Source organism: Corvus moneduloides, chromosome 5 (genome assembly GCF_009650955.1).
Source record: "Corvus moneduloides isolate bCorMon1 chromosome 5, bCorMon1.pri, whole genome shotgun sequence".
Lineage (NCBI taxonomy): Eukaryota > Metazoa > Chordata > Aves > Passeriformes > Corvidae > Corvus > Corvus moneduloides.
In genome coordinates this window covers 36,370,574-36,386,069 of record NC_045480.1, presented here as the reverse complement: position 1 = coordinate 36,386,069, position 15,496 = coordinate 36,370,574, and the positions used below count along the sequence as shown (strand labels likewise).

General features: G+C 36.5%; 1 protein-coding gene across 1 annotated transcript in view; it reads right to left on the bottom strand.

The window, feature by feature from the left end:
• The window catches only part of GPM6A (glycoprotein M6A), a 121,510-nt gene that overhangs the window by 27,761 nt on the left and 78,253 nt on the right, over nt 1–15,496 (bottom strand). Inside the window, exon 2 of the mRNA XM_032109708.1 lies at nt 9,980–10,172. Coding sequence (XP_031965599.1) covers nt 9,980–10,172 — 193 coding nt within the window. The remainder of the gene's footprint in view (nt 1–9,979; nt 10,173–15,496) is intronic.

Sequence of the window (15,496 nt, the reverse complement as noted above, 5' to 3'; positions counted from 1 at the left end):
CTCATTAAGTTATAATATATAAAACGTAGACCTTATAAAATGGAGATTGCCTTTCTTTAAAATAAAACATGATTATTTGTGGATGAACTCAGGGAGATTAATTGCCATCTGTGCTTCAGCAAATTCTCAAATGCTGCAGAGATAGCATGGGAGCAACCAGGGAGATAGAAGGGAATGGCAGAAGGGGTGATGAACATGAGCCAATGGGCAAGATGAGTAAGGAAAAGGAAAAGAACAAGGCTTACACTTCTGTAAGCTGGAATGGAAGGAAAGAGTAAGGAGCAAAGAAAGGACACAAAATGATAAAGAGAAATTTTCTGCTTCTGACAGGATTGGAAAAATATACATTAGGGGAAGACTAAAGCTACTCTAAATAAGATGAACAAAAAGAAATAGTAGATACCTAGTCACTAAATTCAAGAGTCCATTATTATTATATAAAGATATAATTAAAGTCATGTAATGTTTCTACTAAAAGACATATCATGAAAATTATGAAGATAAACATTTTTTAAAAATCATGTTGATCATGCAATCTTCACATGTTAACCTAGGCTGCTAAGTAGAATAAGCTGAATGGTTATCTAAACATAAAATAGTTGTGAGAAGCATCTTGAAGTTAGTAAAAGCTTTAAAAAAAATGTATAGAATAATCTGAACCATATTTTGTATATTTTCGTATCCTGGTAGATGCTGCAAGGATTCAGGTCTGCCATTCCTCACAATGTTATGTTCAGAAATGTTAAAAAAAACCTGTTACTGTTTTTAATTTATGATTTAAATCAAGCTGATCTTTCAATTTTTAGTTCTTTCTCTGCTGCTGGCTCATTAATTATTCCATATTAACCAGACTCCCTAATTCATTAGTCTGAATCTGGATTCTATCCAACAAGAAGAATATTTAAAATATCTTTAGAGAAAACACTTTCTTCTTCTGGCAGAAAGTATTCATGGAAGCCATCAATGCAAACTTCTCAATGAACAGGTTGAAACTGAGTACTGAGTAGACTATCCCAGCAGAGACAAGTCAGAGGTGAGTGAAAACATTCTTAGTGAGTCAGATCAATGTTGCAGGTTTCCTACTGTGTATTTTCATTGTGTTTTGGCAAATATAAGTACTAAAAATTAAAATAAATCAGCAAGCAATAAGATAATTTGTTGAATGATCATGTCTATGTGTGGCAGGTTTTTCTGAAAAGTGTGTTAATAGTGTTTTGGAACAACCTACAGCCTTGCTAGAGATATTTTTTTTTCTAATTTGGTTAATATAGGAATTCAGTACAGACATTTAGTTGTAATTAACAGCTAAAGATTGCACTAGTTTGTGACACATGATTCTCATGATGCCCAGAAAACCATTATATTCAAATAAATTATGTGTGCACTTAAGACTGAACAAATGATAAAAGACTAATATTCCAAAGGTTTTCATTGGCCTATGCACCAGAGTACTAGGTATTACTGTGGGACTAGTTTTCCTGAATTTATTATTCTGTCTCACATTTCTATTCCTGAATTTATAACATAACTTCTCCAAAACATACAATGGCATTAAGATATTACAGATGTTAAATAGAACACGATTTCCAGTAAATTGTACATATGCTCTCTGAATGTGAGTAGTTTCAGGCAATTACATCTATTTCCAAGCTAAAAAACCCCTAAACTTAACAAGAAAAATAAAATACTGAAGCAATCAAAGTAGTGTATTAGCAAAGTATGCTAATAAGATTACTATAGTGCAATACCTAATTAAAAACTACCTTTTTTCTTTTTCAGCTGGTATAGAGAACTTAGAAGGATGAGAAATACATGCAAATGTTACCACTGAGGTAGAATAGGTTGTTCTGTTTGGGGGGGGGGGGGGGGGTGTTTAGTTTTTAAAATTTTTTTCTCTTTCAGTTACAGGGAACTTTGAGTAGTTGATGTTTATTCCTAGAATACACAATAATCTCCATTACTCTGTAAACCAGCAATGCTGGCCTTCATGATGATCCTCTTGCCCCCTAAGGGACTGATCCTGAGAGGGTGTTAAGACACTGAGATAGCAGCCTTCCCCCTCAAGCTGTCTCAAGCTTGTAGAAATAGTTTTGCAAATGTGTTTTTAGAAGACAGACAAGATATAAGGGGATGTTTGCAAGCAAAAAGATCTGTTTAGGCTATGCAGAAACCAAGCCCCATCAAACTTTTAAAAGGATGTGCTCAGGCTCTCCTGCAAACGAGCTGGGAACAATTTCTGGGTGTCAGTTCATGATACTATTCACTTAAACAGGTTGAGCAAAGACAATAGCTGGTCCCATGAAAGAGAGGAATTGTTAGGAAAAGGAGGAGAAAAGCAAAGACAAACTTCAGAAGGAAAACAAATAGGGAGAAGGAAGAATTTATTAATAGTCATGTACTACCTGCAAATTAAGACAAACCCCAAGTAACAGCCCAAATGAGGTAAAAGAAACTGAAATATTCTCATTATGAAGGGAAAATATAAGTAGTAAGAAAATGTCAGTGTAAGTCCGTGAAGAATTTTTTCTAGATTACATTAATAAGGAGTCTAACTTCTAAATTTCAGGTGGGAAGAAAATAAAAATGATGCATAGAATGCTCAACCAAAGTTTATCAGGAAATGATAAGAAGAGAAATGATTAAGAGTAAAGAAAGGATAAGACCAAAAAAGACAAAAAAGTAATTTTTATCATAATAGAAACAAAATAAAACAGAGACTTCTTATTATGTATTTCTGGAAGAAATTTTGTGTGTAATCATACAAAACATTTGCTCAAAATTAAAGCCAGATTGTTAGTATTATATAAAGAAGAGATCATTGTACTACAATATGCAAGTTACATTCACATTCTGCAGGGCCAGATTTTCTTGTTCTACTCTGAAACAAAGATGATGTGACATAAGTACCCATTGGTTTTAATTTGTGATGTACCACTCTCTACAGGCATGCAGAATAGAATCCTAGATCGTCATCCTCTAAAAGTTTTTAAGCTTGTTACTTCCTTCCTCGGAATGGAACAGTTGAGCAGAGATTTCTCGCAGCACATCTCAAAGCTGTACAGAATCCTCAAGCTAATGGAAAAAGAGAAAAAGCAGCACAAATCACACCTCTGCTCTATGAATCTTGTAACTTTTTGGAGCAGGAAAGGATCCAGCATAAGAATTTTAGTAATCATGAAATCTTGGAGTCCAAACCACTGAATTTTTGCTATGACCGATGGACAAGGCTTCTCCTCAACATTGTTTGGGGGCTTTTTATAACCTAATTTTTTCTGTCTAAAACTACTCCCTTAGAAACATTTTTAGAGATGCTGCAGAAGAGATCAGGAGCCTTCTTTGCCTGAGGAAGGCAAAAGACCCACTGGAACTAGTGCAGAGTTTTGTGCTGACTTCTAGTGGAATTACATGATGGTTGTTGTACACTATGGATACTGAATTCCCAGGCAGCCTTCTATAGCAATAAAGTGTAAAAAAATGTGGCAAAAGCATATCACAGGATTTGAGAGTGTTTCATTAATACAACTATAAACTTGGAGACATAAAAAGTATGTACTGACAGTGTAAGACTGGCAGCTTGTTGCTGTATGTCCAGATTGGGATCATAATTGTGAATTTTACCCTTTTCAGACATTCTGTGGAACAGTGAGTTAGTTTTAGATAGCACATAAAGCATATTTAGCAATATGGATATTACATAGAAATACACACTTTCCATTTTATCTGTTTATAAAGTGAACCAAGACTAAAGGAAGTAAAGGTATTTAAAAAAGAAAAAGATATTTCCTATGGACATGAACCACCTATTGAGAAAGGGAAAATCACAAGACGTGCAGTGATTATAGCTAATCTAAGATTCCAGTCAACCAGGAAGGAGAGCTGCTTAACACAGTACTAAATAATACAGATGTCTGCCTAAAAGTAGGAGACTGTGTTTCCACAGAAGACAACCAATAAATTCTTTACATAAGATCACTCTGCTGATATTCACATGCACTGCTATGAATGTTCCAGATTATTCCGACGGTATTCTCATGTGGTGCTATGAATTTCTTTATTTAATTTCATAAAATGAGGACTATGTCTTTGCAGGTAATTCACAAATCCTAAATTTTACTTACATAGGTTCTCACTGGTATTGCCTTTAACAGAATATAGAAGACTAGACTACATAATATAGCTGAGTAGGTGGTAAATGTGACTTTTCAGCACTGTATAATCTTGTAAGTGTCATGTTCTCAGGTGCTGCTGTTTTTTGCAAGATTTGATGCGTCTGCCAACAATACCAGATCTAAAATCCCATGCTCTGCATCTAACATTTAATATGCTGTATTTGTCCAGTGTTGCTATTTATACATGACTCAATTATTCCAATGAAATAGAAACTATTCTCCTTAAGTAAACTGCACCTTCAATGACACTGTGCTCTCTCTGGTGGCTCCTGTCAAATTATAATACCTGAAGAAGACACGTGGGTCAAGGTTGGATATTCCTTGCAGAGATAACTTCATTCTCCTACACATAGTCAGCAGCAGTTTCCAAACATGCTATGTTTTCCAAACACAGCCCTGCATAAGTTAGGAATTGTTTGTTTTGGTACAGACCCTGATATGTTTTGCTTTCCATAATACAAGTAGCATTTTAAACATAATGTATGTTCAAATTTAAAGAATGCCAAGCTTTTGTAAGAGATAAAACATGCATAGGGAAAACCAGATTACTACTACTGTGTATTAAGTAGATGCCTTAAACAGAATCATCACACAGTCTAATGCAAATGTTTGTAAATATCACATTTCATATTAGCTGTCCTTTACTACAGGTCACATTGTAATAACTTTTACAGTATTCCACTAATAGAAGTGTAGAAATATTGATAATAACAGCAATATTTTAGTGCTACCAACATTTACCTTGTGACAGCAGCAAAGTCAACAAAAAAAAAGGATAGCAGATCAGAATAACATCCATTTATCTACCTCTCAAAACATTGGTTTGATCACTAAGAGGGGAGATAGAAAAGATTCTACACCAATTTTTTTTTGTTTTACTCAAAAGAAAACAGTTGTACATACATAACACAGTTGTACATACTAAACAATACCATCTTAATAAACCCTGACTATACACTAACAGAGAAGTCATCAGCAAGCATCAAACTTGGCCACAGCAGTAGCTGAAACACAGGTTTCACATTCTGAAAGGAAGGGAATTTTTAGCCCTAGGAAGGTGGCACCAGTAGAGTGTCTATGAAACTTCCTGTAAAGAACACAGTGACAACAGATTTACAGATTGCAACTTAATTTAGTTTACTATTTGGTTTCACACCTTTAAAAAAAGTGAATTTACAACTACCTGAATTAGCTTTGACTGCAGTAGGAAAATAGGTTTAATGTTACTATCAGGGAGGTTTCTTCATTTTCCACTCTAAGAGCATGATTCCCTTGTTCCATGGCCTATATATCACAAACATGTGACAGATGGCACTAAGTGGCCTTGCGTACTAAAGAGAAAGAACGGGAAAAGGATACTGTTGGGAAATACACACAACATACCTTGTGCCACTGATTTTCTGAAATCTTCTTTTGGAATTTGTTCCAAACACCAGAAAAATATAAAAATCCAGCTCATGTGATACATGCTTGATAATCATATATCTGTTTCTGCTGACTTTGTAATCTCCTCAAAATCAGTGATTAAGTAAGCAAATCTGGTTATACCTGGCCCTTTACAGATGGAGTGTTCACTGCATTTTATTAAGTTATTAGGGGAATGACTAAATACCACATCCACCTCAAGCATATTGCTCAGTTTTAGTGAAGCCTACAGAGCTGTTAAACTGACAAAGTCGGCAACATAAAGCATTCACCTCTTGCAGTTAAATATTATAAAAGCAGTTTTCAGGATAATTTAAAGCATCATATTTATTTTCTTAAGCTTCCTTCAGATCACAAAGAAGTAAAATAACTACTCTACAGCCACTGAAAGAATCCACATCCCAAACAAAAACTTACGACTTCTGCAAAATTCCAAAGTCATTCCTTCACTTGGTGGGGGAGTGGGTGGAGGGAAACAGCTACCCTTAGAACAGTGATAATGTTGATAGTTAAAAAGTCTGGAACTAGAGGGAATGAAGCTTCCCAAAAGCCATTCAGAAAGCAATACAATTAGAGGTTAATCCCAATGAAAACGTCACACACTGATATTTCCAAATGTTTTTATAGCCATCCAATTTATCAAAAGTTCATAGATTTTAAAATGGCTGTCTAAATAGAGAAGAGTCCACCACTCAGCTATGTGCTTTTTGATGCTCTCTCCATAAGGAATACCTGTCTTCACAGCATGTGTTCTCATGAATTTGAATACATTTGATTTATATTAGCTTTCAAGTATTTAGAGTATCTGTTCTACCTATCTCCCCTGAAGAAATAAAGTCAGGCTATAATCCAGTGCTTTGAGACAAAATCCTCTCTACCCTACCCAGCATCTCTCTAGGTTGCCTCCACAACTCTGACCAATTTTTTGACTAATTATTGACCATGATTATTCCAGATTTTAACTCAGAAAGAAAATCATAAATTTGAGAAAATTTATGTAACTGAGTGGCACTTATAGAATTCAAATGACAGCTGTAAAAATTGCTTATAATTTTTAAAATTACAAATATTTACTACTTATCAGTATTTCCAAAATGGATACAAACTGCAGCTGGTATATACTATTTGAATTTTGACAGTAGTCCAAGAATGAGGGACCAATCTGCTAGACCAGGACTCAGATCACCTATTGCATTCTATGGGGCTGTTGCTCTTGGCTGAATCCCCAAGGGCTGAATGCTCCAAGGGAACTTTGCTGCCTACTGCAGGTTCTTAATTAATTAATCTCTCTCCAAGTGTCAAAGCATCACATGGGATGCGGGCTCCCCATGGGACAGCCAGAGCAGCCCCAACCCCATGGCCAGGAGAGTCTGTGGTGAGGGACTGAATCCCTCAGGCTTCACTGAAGTGGGGTCCTGGACCTTGGGAAGGCTGAGGTGAGGCCCTAGGAGAGGCCAGGGAGGGACAGTCAGGGCAGCTGATGCCCTCAGGGACATTTATATGGGAGTTTCTGAATGGTGTTTTTAGATCTAGGTACTTTGGCTTTTATTTTAGACATTTAGAGAGTGTTTTAGATTTTGTTTATGCCCTCATTATGCCCTTCTTTCTCTGCTTCTTCTAAATTATAGCCAGTAGTTGTATTGACAAAGATAAAAGGTACAGGGTCACTTGCAAGTTGTGTTATTTACATTCAGAACAAACACTTGTGGACGCAGTTAAAACAGCCTTTATCTCTTGCCACCCACGTAAATAGCTCTCAGATAGGGATTGATTTTTATGCTGAATGACATTTGAAATACAACATGCTAATAAAAATATAGAAAGAAACCATAAGCATGATTAGACAGAATCTAATACACTTCACTCCACTACAGCATCTGCCTGGCACATTCATCACAGAAGGACAAACTCCAGGCCAGCCTGAGACACTTCACAGCACTAGAGGCATTAAGAGCCCAAATGAGTTAAATAACCTTTAAAAAGTACAGTTGAGTAGGGCACACTGCTAGGTTTTGTTGAAATTAATTTTTAATCAGAACAACAAATACCCTAAGTTTTATTTCCATTTCAATACGTATTGTTTTAAGAATGTAGGCACTGCAGCGTTTATTTCTACTTACATATTCTTCTTTCTGTTTTTTGTTCTTTCAGAAGAATAATTATTATAGAGCTTTTATACTGCCAACTGTTAATCAATACTTGTGAGAAAATATCATTTATTTTTTCTCCTTACAAAATTATTTTTAAAAGCAGTGTAATATCTACTTAAATAGGTAGAAAGTTAATGCGCAAATTTCCTTGCGAGTCACAGTTTATCCAGTTCAAAGCAATGGCTTATCTGCTTTTAGTCAAAATATTTACTCCTCCTGCCTTTAAGACATAAGTTTATATATATCTTTCACAACTGAATAAAACAACCTTTACAATTCCTTAATCTTTTACAGTGAACTATATGCATTTGAACTATATCCCCTGACTGATACTTTCACTTTAGTATATGACAGAGAGAAGCTGGAAAACGTGCTATGAAGAGAAAGCATTGATTTGTGGCTGTTCTGCACTAATAGCTTCCTAGGGACTAATAAAATAAGTTAGAGCCTAATAAAATGGCTGATCATTCATTCAGGATAACAATGACCCTTAGCCACCAAGTCAAGCCAGACTCATTATTCTAAATGACAATCTGAAAAGGCAAAGCAGAAGATACATCTTCCCCTCCGTCCAACATACAGGGATATATAAATTCCTTGATCCAAAGAAGTAATTTTAATTTGGCTTAGCGATGACACATTTATTTATTTCACTCTCCCTTCTGGCTACTAATCCCACAGTGAGTACATCTAAAATTTTCAGAGAAGCTTTGGAAAGGATGTTGATAACATAGCCCAAGAGAAGTTAAGAAATTTAAGATTCCATTTCTAGCTCTCATGAAAACAGTGGTACCCAGTCAGATCAAATATATATATCTTGCTCATTTTCCTACGTCAAACAATGAATATAAGGAAAGAGCAAGAGCAGGCAAGTCAACAGGATAACCTCCAGCACTAGTCTAGCCTTTGTGACTTCCTGAGCTGGATAAATCTGTGTGTCATTAGAAACCATCAATGGATTCGTTTTCCAAGGTTATCTAGTCTTCCCTTGAATCCATATAAACTTCTGGCATCCATAATATACAAATAGGTTTATAGCTTTGCTATGAAAAAATTGAAGAATTTGCTCCTGATGAATCTGGTGCCTATTACTTTCGTCTGATACCTCAAATTTCTTGTACTGGAATAGAAAGACAATCTAATCTTGCATGTCTTATTCACAATACTGTGAATTTACAGACCACAAGTGCAACAGTTCTTAATTACCCCCTTTCTAGACTGAAGAATGCTCCTATACGCAAATTTTAACCATGTATCTGCTGCTCTATAATCACCCTTTTTTTGTTCTTACAGGCACCAATGTTGTATACAGTATTAATGATATGGATGAAAGAGGGAGTTATACAATGGCATAAGTATGTTGTCTGTTTTCTCTCTGATTTTTCCATTAGTTGGTACTTGGTTTTTTTTTTTGATCACTTCTAAGCCCTTCGATGTTTATTATGGAACTATTCATCATAAGAGGTCTATTTTTTTGATGATCAAATCACTTCATTTTTACCAAAAATATTCACAAAAGAAAATAATTACAAATTTAAGGATAGGATGCTTCAGCTCTAGTTACAACCATTAGCAGCCAGGTAAGAACTTGAATTTCAAATATCTAAGAAAATCCTTTTCTAAAGAGGCAATTTTAAAGATACTAGAAACGTTCCTTTTAATTTCAGCATACAGAAAACTATTTTTTGTAAACGTAATAAATTTAACAAAGAGAAGTTGATGCTCAGCAAAACAAAGGTCTTCCAGAAATAAATTTTCAGGAATAGTAAAGCATGAAACCTTCAAAACAGATTAATTCTAGAAAAAACAGAGGCAATAGAATTTTGACATTTCAAGTCTCAGGGTTCTGCACAACCTATTGGTTAATTCTTGACTTTGTTTATTCCCAGAACTGTTCCTTGTTGCACAATTCTGCTTTATCTATTTAGAGTTCTGTGGACATTGGGAGTTTTTTGGGTTTTTTTATGCAAGGATGCATGGAACAGATTCATCAATATTATATGAACTACTTTTTAGTAAAAAATTAATTAGAACTGTGGGATATTTAATAGTATTACAAATTCCTTGTAAATAGTAAAAATATCAGCTTGGTCAAAACTTAATCTGCTAAGCTTACCCAAACTACTTTTTCTGTGATTTTCACTAAAAAACCATTTTCTTGAGTCAAATTTATATTCCTTAAGGAATTTTTCAGCAGTTTTAAAAGGAAACAAGTAAAAGGAACAGAGAACTTACATGGTAAAGGCATCAATAACATCTCCTGCAGATCTTGTCATCTCAAAGTAGGTTTGCAGAATGTTGACGGTTCCTGAAAGTGCTTCATGTCCACAGCCACAGAACAGTGCAACTCCAGCATAGAGCAGGATGGTAGCAATCAAAGATGCGTAGGGAATACCTCCCAGGCATTTGATGCAACACTCGAAGCATCCTACAAGAAAGGCAAAAAAGGTTATACGTTACTAAATTATATCAAAAAACCAAAAAGAATGTTTTATTCTTGAGAAACACTCCTGAAAATTAAAGACTGCAGGCCAAAGAGAGTTTAAGTCGAGTATAACAACTCAGACTGTCAGAAAACCTGTGAAAGGTTGATCCAGCTTCTGAGTTTTCTCAGTTGCTACTTGACCTATTAAATGTAGACATGCCATGCCACCTGATTAACCTGAATGGTTAAACAGTTAGTTCCTTGTAGAGCTTCATGTTTTTATTCAGATCAGGTTACAATGTCAGTCCTAGGCTATACTTATATTCACAATTCCTGCTGGTCACCTATCAGATTACTGAGAAGGACTCTCCATAACAGGAAAACCATAAAAAAAAAAAAAAAAAAGGATATTCAGTCCAATTCCTTCCATCATCATAGGTTTATTCCAATTTTTTGGACATACACTTGTGTCATAGGTTAGCAAGCATAGTCCTGGAAGGGATGTCCTTGCTAAGGGGTGCTTACAGTTTCCTCTGGGACCTGATAGAACCTATCAGCTGGCCAGGTTGAATATGGACAATTCTCTAAGCCGCTTAAAGTTGTGACCGCCTCTGTGATCCACATTTAAGAATAGACAAACTCCCCCTCCAAGCTCTCTCTCGTTTCCGGCGCTGGCACAGGTGGCTGCGGGCCCCGTGTGGGGGCCAGCGGGCCCGGCCAGGCCCTGCTTGGGCCAGGCCGGGCCGGGCCACGGCCATCCTGGGTCGATGGACCTGTTCCAGCCGTGGAACCCCCCCCACTGCCTTGCCGTGGGCAGCCGGAGCGGCTCGGCTCTCCCCCCTCTCCACTGCAATAAGAAAAATTCAACATTCCAGCTGCAAAGCTGCAAGGCCGAGGTGAGAGTAACCCTTTTTATTGCTGTGAAGAGCTGAAAACCTGAGGGAAGAGAGAGAGGAGATGCTTAAAGCTGAAATTCTGTTGTGAAGCTATGATATATCAGAGTATCCTGTTGTCATTTCATGAAGATATGGGGGGTGGAGTGTTCAACTCGTAAGCCAAAGCACCTGCGCTGAGATAGGCAGATGCTGACGCAGCTGTAATTTCATGAGAAGTTTGGACAGGGAGAGATGGACCAGATGAGGACTTTTGCTCCAAACGGGAAAGGAGAAACCTCAGTCCCTAGAGATGCTCCCAGAGATAGTCCTAACGATGAAGATGAGGAAGACCCTTTGCTCCCAGAGAAGGAGAAGGGCCTCTGTTTTTGTTTCTGAACGGCTCAACCTTAAAATTGTACCCCAAAAAACTTCAAGAGTGGACCCTCGAAAGCAGTTGCGGGAAAAGCTGCAAGTCGGGGGAAAGGACTCACACGCAGGCAGAGAGACTCCTCTTCCTAAATGGACTGAACAATATTTGGAAGTGGGCGGCTGTCTCGTTGTGATAATGTTTTCATAGCATGAGCAAGAAGAGACTTCTCTTCCTAAATGGACTGAACAAGGTTATTATGGAAGTGGTAAACAGACTGAACATCTTAAGGGTTGTCTTTTTACATTGTCAGTGGGAGAAGGGAGGACAGTGGGGGGAGGAGGAGAGTTCTGAAGGTGGTATAATTTTTTTTTTTCTTCTTTTTAGGTCTGTTAATAAACTTCTTTATATTCTTTCAAGTTTGGTGCCTGTTTTGCATTTCTCCTAATTCTTATCTCACAAAAGATAAACAGTAATGAGTATTTTGGACCAAACCACTACACTAAATTGGTGTTTCTACCCGGTTACAAACCGAACCCGCGACAACTTGTGACAACAGAATTGCTCGTGCCTGCAGCACCAATTCCGTGTGCATAGCTCAAATATCTCACAAGAATAAAGAAAGAAATCCACCAAAGAGCACAGAATTAGAAAAAAATACAGTTGAATTTGCTCTCAATGTATTTTACTCTGTGCAATGTTTCTTAAGTGAAGGTAATTGCTCTTCAGCTATAAAAGGCCAACCTTTTGTCCAGCCATTAGAATGCCTAAAACAATGCCCAGTTCCACAACAAAACATTCTTTCAGTAAGTGTGCTCAAGTTTCTGGCAGTACCTTGCCTAGTTTCATGAATGCAGCATCTCTGACTCTTGCAAATCTCATCAATCCCATAAGAACTCCTACACCCTGTGGAACCCTTCCTATTACTTTCTGAAGGGACAGAGAAGGTGGGAACAACTGGCTGAGAGAAGACAAACAGGCATTTACTCAGTAATCAGAAGTCCTATTTTCTCCTAAACACTACCAGTTTGTAGCAAAATGGACCTGGATAGAAAACAAAGTGAGCATATGGATTTTAAATATTTATACAGACAAAGGCCAAATAAAAATCACATATAAGATGTTCAACAGGTATGATTCAATGTATTTTAACTTGTTCCAAAGGCTTTATGCTATGCTAAATCATAGTACTAGAGGTATGTTAAAAGAGAAAAGCCATTCTTTAAGGACAGTATGTCTATTTTAATTATGTCTAATTCTCAAATGTAGCTTCTCTATGTAATTTCATATTTTGTCCTTTAATTTGGTATGTTTCTGTTTCCTTTAGCCTAGATAAGCAAAGTAATAATTTCCTCTGCCTGTTGAAACCCTCATTTACTGCTTTTAATGAACAAATTTGAATATTCATACATGTATGTTTAGCAACTATTTATATAAAAGATTCCCTGAAGAGAACAGTTTAAGCCATTTTCAAATATGTTCACATTTTACCCAAAGAGAACCCCCTTGCTATTTTGTAAATACAAGTAATAGTATGGAAAGCAGTATTCAAATAGCTGGATAGCTCCTGGTAGAAAAATACAGTATAATAAACATTGAATATAGTAAATATATAAAAGACAAAATAATACCCAACTATGCATGCTAGTTGTAAAAAAAGAGAAAGAAAGTTATAGCTTGAGACTACTCTTGTTTAAGGACAACTTACTATATCAGAGCCAACTGTGAAATACCAAAGGTAAAATGTGCACATCCATATATTCAAACTGCTGCCAAAGTCTTGCTGAGTAACCTGTTGTACAGCAGCCACCACGCACGTCCATGGGTGTAACACCTTCCACGCTTTTAGGTGAGAGCATTCCATTTCTCCCCCTCCTCTCTGAGCCCCTACAGTACTGGCTGAAGAACACATTGTCAGTGCAATTCATGCCATTCTACTCCACTGGCAGCAGGCAGCTCTCCTCTTCAGCAGCACAAGGCTTTGGATGCCCTGTGATCACTTAGTGTCTTTCTTCAGTGATAGCCTATGGGGGTTTTATACCCAAGGATTCTGTGGCCTTTTCATCAGTCCAAGATCTTAGGAACAGACTAGGAAGTTGTACAAATGCTTTTGGAATAACTAATTCTGCATGCAGATAACTGTAGGAATGTCTTAAAATACCTTTGGTCCTGTTTTCTAAGATTACCCTTAATAATAACTGTGATTGACTCCTCAGTGTCTAAAAGCCTACAAAAATACTAGAAAAAAATCATTCACTGGAAAATCTACCATCTAAAAGGCAAAAAACCTAAGAAATATATATTTAAAATAAGTTATTTGAACAACAACTACAGGACAATACATAGTTACCTGCCATCAGAGTTTATCACAAAATGCCCATTGCCATTTTCAGCACATAATAACAGCAGAAAAAGCCTCAGAAAACCAGTACCACTGTACATCTATGGGCATTATATGAGAAAGTAAAAAAGAGGGGGACAGATGACAATAGAGCAGTAACAGGAATGATGTATGAGGGCTTGTAAAGTAGAAGATGAAAAAATAAAGTAGACCTAAATATTTTCAGGGACACACAGACTTTAAGGAGAGTGTTTCTTAATATTGCAATAGCTTGGGGCAGGGAAGAGAAAGAGAGATTTTGTAAAGATTTATTTTTTCCCTTCTGAGAAAGGTGAAGTGGAAGGGACAAAGTTGTTTGCATTGTTGTATGGGAACTGCTGGCTGTACATTACCTTCTGAAGCTGCTGCACGTCACTCTCTAAGTCCAGTGAGGGCTGAGCACACACTCAGATGCCACAAATTAGGATGCCATCAAAACCCTCAGCCAGTGATATTACTTGAGTTTTACTATAGTGAAACAGTGTAAAAGTATAGTAAAATAGCATAACAAAGTAAAAACAGTATAAATGATAGATGTAATAAGGTACAATCCAAGGAAAAATCTAATCAAAAACAAATAATTTTTTCCCCCATTGCTTCAAAAGTTGTAAAAGAACTGAAACAAATTTATAGTTTCTGAAGAAGTGCTTCTATTCATCTCTTGCATTAAAACTATTCACATTTATAAGCCTTATAAGCTTTTAATAGTGGTATATTTTACTAATTCAAGATCTTTTCATTCATAAAAAAATACCAGGAAAAAATTAATTAAACCACATGAAATTTTCAAATAATCACATATTCTCAAAGCCCTCCTCATTTATTTAGCTCTTCCATAGCCCTACTACCATTCTCACTGCTTACTTCATGAGTAACTCAAGACTTTGCAGTGTTGTCAAATCAACTGAAAACTAAAGAAAACCAGTGAATCAGCACCATGATTTTAAAATGGATATCACACATCATTCATACACCACACAAGGTAATGTGCAATAGGTAATATCTGCTCCAATTCTTTTCTTTCAGCTGTTCAGAATGTGAAAATTGCTGTTTAATAACAGAACAATAGAAATGCTATTTTAACCTGAGCAGTGACATTGAATAAGCAGCACAGAGTGTGACTCAGCTGTGCGATGTGTGTCTATGTCTGTGCGAGACAGGCAGTCATTCACCTCTCCGAACACCAACTTCACAAGGCAGTTAAAACATACAGTCACAGAAATCATTACTAGGAAAGATGAAAAACATTGTATGCTCCTTTGATGTTTGTTCTCAGCTTCAAATACAGTTTTCAGTACTTTTCAAACTGTTCACTCTGCACAGTAAGCTTGTGCTATATAATTCAACATCTACTGTCTTTTTTTTGCTTGTGTGTACCAATATTTTTCTCTCAGGTAAAAATCCAAATCTTCTGGGACCATGTCTCCTCACCAAAACTGTAGGAGGCAATCAAAAACACCATCTTTTTTTTTTCTGTGCTGTTCCATTTTTCCTCTATTTTATTAAAATCATTCCAAAGAGAAAATTTCATCATGAAACACACAGAAGATGGCAAGACAAGAAATTTTATTTTACATGGATGAAATATAACTCCAGACACTGACTATATTCAGCTATCAAAATTCAGCACATTCTTGTTGCATTACATATGTCCACTTTCCGGTCAACAAATATCTCATAGACAACTACCTCTTTGCTCCTCTTA